The sequence below is a fragment of the Musa acuminata genome, chromosome BXJ3-4 (assembly GCF_036884655.1).
Source record: "Musa acuminata AAA Group cultivar baxijiao chromosome BXJ3-4, Cavendish_Baxijiao_AAA, whole genome shotgun sequence".
In the NCBI taxonomy this organism is placed as follows: domain Eukaryota; kingdom Viridiplantae; phylum Streptophyta; class Magnoliopsida; order Zingiberales; family Musaceae; genus Musa; species Musa acuminata.
This window is the reverse complement of record NC_088352.1, coordinates 49,578,679-49,582,500: the sequence shown is the minus strand read 5'-3', so window position 1 is coordinate 49,582,500 and position 3,822 is coordinate 49,578,679. Positions and strand designations below refer to the sequence as shown.

Genomic DNA, 3,822 nt, shown 5'->3' with positions numbered 1-3,822 from the left:
TAAGCACGAAGAAGCCTTGTATTGTGCATCTAGGATGCAGGCGTGGCTATAGTGCACCTCACTCCCACACGGTAGATAGATCTTGTCGTTTCATGCGTACAACACTCGTACAAAAGATCTTCACACAACATTCGCATTTGCAAATTGATGATGCCCTCCTTCTACTTCATTCACTATCGACCTTCCACCATCGTGATCGATATGTCATTTACAGATACCGAGTCTTGCTTACTCGCCGACGAATCTGACTCAAGCGGGCCTTTTGTTGCCACAAAACCCGGTTGTGTCGGTTGTGGCAAGAGAGCACCGTCACTGCCCAACATTAACACTGCGGATGCCATTGTTGGTCTGTGTTCAGGCCGGTCTTGCACACATAGCAGACCAACTTTTATACACCTCAAGGCTTCAGCCATGGGAAAGGAGTCACCCATGGATTCATCAACTAGTTCCGAGGTTCTACGTTCTTTCCATAGACTCCATGCCTGAAAACAATTTAATTACTGTCACCGTCACCGAGGAACAAAGCATACATAGTGCAAATTAAACGTCGATGTGTTCTTGTGCTCACGTATCCTAAAAGATTCAGTTGAGGTGCAGAGTGATAAACCCCTCTGTTCCTTTTGCCGCTTACGATTTCGAGCACCAATACCCCGAAACTAAATACATCGGACTTCACTGAGAAGATTCCATCCATGGCATACTCGGGAGACATGTAGCCGCTACATTGCCATCAGTTTTGATGATTAAGTAATTTCAATTCTAATGATTAAACAACGTAACCGAAGCTGATACTTACTATGTGCCAACAACTCTCCTCGTGTTTGCTTCTGTTTCATCTCCTCCAAAGATCCTTGCCATGCCAAAGTCCGATATCTTAGGACACATATCCTTGTCGAGAAGAATGTTACCAGCTTTCATATCCCTGTGGATGATTCTGAATCTAGAATCTTGATGGAGGTATAGAAGGCCGCGAGCAATCCCGACTATGATGTTGTACCGTGTTCGCCAATCCAACAATCCCACTTTTGCTTTATCTGATTACAAACTCAGTAGAACGTTAGGATCTCATGAAATTGGTATGTCCCACGACTTGCCATGAGTTAGTCATGACAAATAGTGATCGGAAATTTCAAATACCGCGAGAGCGAAGCGGATACTAACCAAATAGGATGGCGTCCAAGCTTCTATTGGGCATGTACTCGTAGATCAACATTCTTTCTTCGTCTTGAATGCAGCAACCAAGAAGCCGAACAAGGTTTCGATGTTGTAGCTTGGCGATCAGCATTACCTCATTCTTGAACTCATCCAGGCCCTGCACTGACGTCTTTGATAGCCTCTTCACAGCTATTTCTTGTTCCTCTCCCAGATTACCCTGCGATCCATCATCGAGTACAGCAGCGTAGGCGCAAATTGAGTTGCTTGATTGAGAACCAAAGTTGGGGACTTGTTAGAGTGACGCCAGTAATGGACATGCTTGAATTGTTGTACCTTGTACACCGGACCAAAGCCGCCCTCCCCGAGCTTGCTATGTACTGAGAAATTGTTGGTGGCATCAATAATGGTGCCTAAGTCAAACAAGGGCAGGTCGATGTCCTTCCCCTCCCTCCCTTCGTTAATATATCGTTCTGAGAAGGAAATGTTACCCGACATGCCTGTTGACAAGTAGCAACTCAGTAAAAAGATTTTTTGATTCTCAAAATAGAAGTTAACATCATGACTCATGATAAGGCTTGTTGCTATACCTGTGCTTCTCCTTTTCTTCCTCCTCCGAATACAAAACGCAGTGCTAGCCAGGAGTGTGATCATCACAGCAAGGACCACAATGATCACGACTATATGACGCTGATGAGATGGGTTTGATTCCGAGCCTGACAAACAAATATAATTATTCGTTTGAGGAAAATCAACATCATTGTATCTGAATTTTGCTAGTGCTAATGTGAACCAAACTTGCGTGTTAGCTATCTCTCCCTATCAAACCAACTGTATGAGTTGCTTGATATTTTATTTATTCATTGCTACAACATTGTGATTGAGATCCCTCAAATCTGGTGGGGAATTATGGTCGCCAGATAATTCTGCATTAACCTTTTAAGCTTGCTTAATGCATCTGAGAACATAAGAGAAAATTTCCTGATGCAACAAACCATTTCCAAGTGAAGCTTCAGCTTGCAAGACCAAACAGTAGTTTCCAAGGGGATCAGGACAGACTCTATATATATATATATATATATATATATATATATATACACACTTGAGCTCTCCAACTTTGTCATTTGATTAATATGGCGGATACTACCTTGTAACCTATCAGGTTGACGCTACTTGAAGTGTCCTAATTAATAATTAACCCATGTGATTGAAGACAGACAGCACTACAAAATTAAGACAGAGTGAGCGATCACGTACGTACCTAGATCGGCGGCCGCTAACCTCAGGTACAGATCCTGTCCACCATTGGTGTACACTCTAAGATCGGTGAGTTCGGTTGTCCACATGATGCAGCCGCTTCCCGTCCCACTCACACTGATATTGGCAGCGGCATATGCTGTGCACGAGCAATTCGTCAAGCACATAGTCCTGCATTGCTCCAGGCTCAGGCTCATGTTCGCTACCGAACTCGATGTGTCCGGTAACTTGACGCCGCTCACCATGACGAACCCATCGGTCCCATTCCGGCAGTCCAGCTCTGTTTTCCGCCGGCACCCATCCGACGCATCCCTGAGAGCCCAGTTCGAGGGATTTTTGGGCCGAAAGCCATTGAGACAGCCGCATATCGGCGACTCGTTGGGGTCACAGACGCCGTTGGGGCCGCACTGCGACACCTTGTCGCACTGGTCCTTGGGCGCGAACCAGAAGGCGTTCCAGATCTTGCTCTGCTCGATCCAAACCAACCGCTGCGCGATGCCCGACTGGTTCACGATCAACCTGGTGATGAAGGCAGCGTCATGCACATAGAATGAGTAGAAGACCTCATCCCGGTTGACCACGAAATCGAAGGATAACTTGTCGTATGTCTTCATTTCTGGGATGCCGCTGAACCGGAGCCCGTTCCACGGCCCCGTGCGCCACGTTCTGGTCGACCGGGACCATGGGAATATCTCCGGGTAGCCACGCACGTCCACGGCCATGGTGTACTCGCTTGGCGCCGGATCGCTGTCGCTGGTCCAAGCCGTGAGGTTGCGGTTGAGCCCGCTCGTGAGGTTCCACCCAAGCTTCATGCCCGGCAGGAGCGTGTCGGTCGGGAAATCGAAGCTCTGCCATGCAAAGCTGTTGGGATCATTGCTGTTGCTGCCGGACTCCCTGACGACGAAATTCCCGTTATCGAGGAGCTGCGCCACCGGGTTTGCAAGGGCCCGGGAGCTCGAGTACCAGACTACGGTGGCGTTCTCGTCGGTGATGACGAGTGTTCCGTTGGTTTTAATCGACAGGCTCCCGGAAGTGCCGGTGATCGGTTGCCGGCGGTTCGCGACCCATACGACGGTTCGGACTGAGACTTTAGAGTACCATATCCCGACGTAGCGTTTATCGGAGCCGAAGAAACCCAACTGGAAGGTCCCGCCGGTGCAGATCAGGGTTTGGCCGTCATCGGTGAGTGACTGGTCGGGAGATAAGATGTCAGCTCCGGTGGTGGGGGAGATGAGAGTAGTACTGAGTAGGTAGACAAGGAAGAACCTGCTGGTCATGTTTACTTTCTAGATTGCAGCGGCTATGCCTGTAGACGGAAGCCAACGCCGCTGCTGTATATGTTTGGGACGGGGTTCGGACCTGAATGAAGAAGTTGCGATTTAAGCTGGCCGATGACATGACTTTGTTGACGTG

The 3,822-nt window shown here is 48.2% G+C and overlaps 1 protein-coding gene across 2 annotated transcripts; it reads right to left on the bottom strand.

Annotated features, from left to right (window-relative positions):
- On the bottom strand, positions 1–3,822 carry LOC135581576 (receptor-like serine/threonine-protein kinase SD1-8). 2 transcript variants are annotated; one of them, XM_065149921.1, is made up of 8 exons: positions 3,676–3,822; positions 2,414–3,599; positions 1,743–1,868; positions 1,489–1,652; positions 1,162–1,372; positions 797–1,034; positions 569–719; positions 1–482 (listed from the first exon to the last, which is right to left on the bottom strand). In XM_065149921.1, exons 1-8 carry the CDS (start codon positions 3,805–3,807, stop codon positions 174–176), a joined length of 2,517 nt encoding a protein of 838 aa, XP_065005993.1. In that variant the 5' UTR covers positions 3,808–3,822; the 3' UTR covers positions 1–173. The 2 variants fall into 2 exon arrangements, with proteins under 2 accessions (XP_065005993.1, XP_065005994.1); XM_065149922.1 differs by having other exon boundaries at positions 2,414–3,768.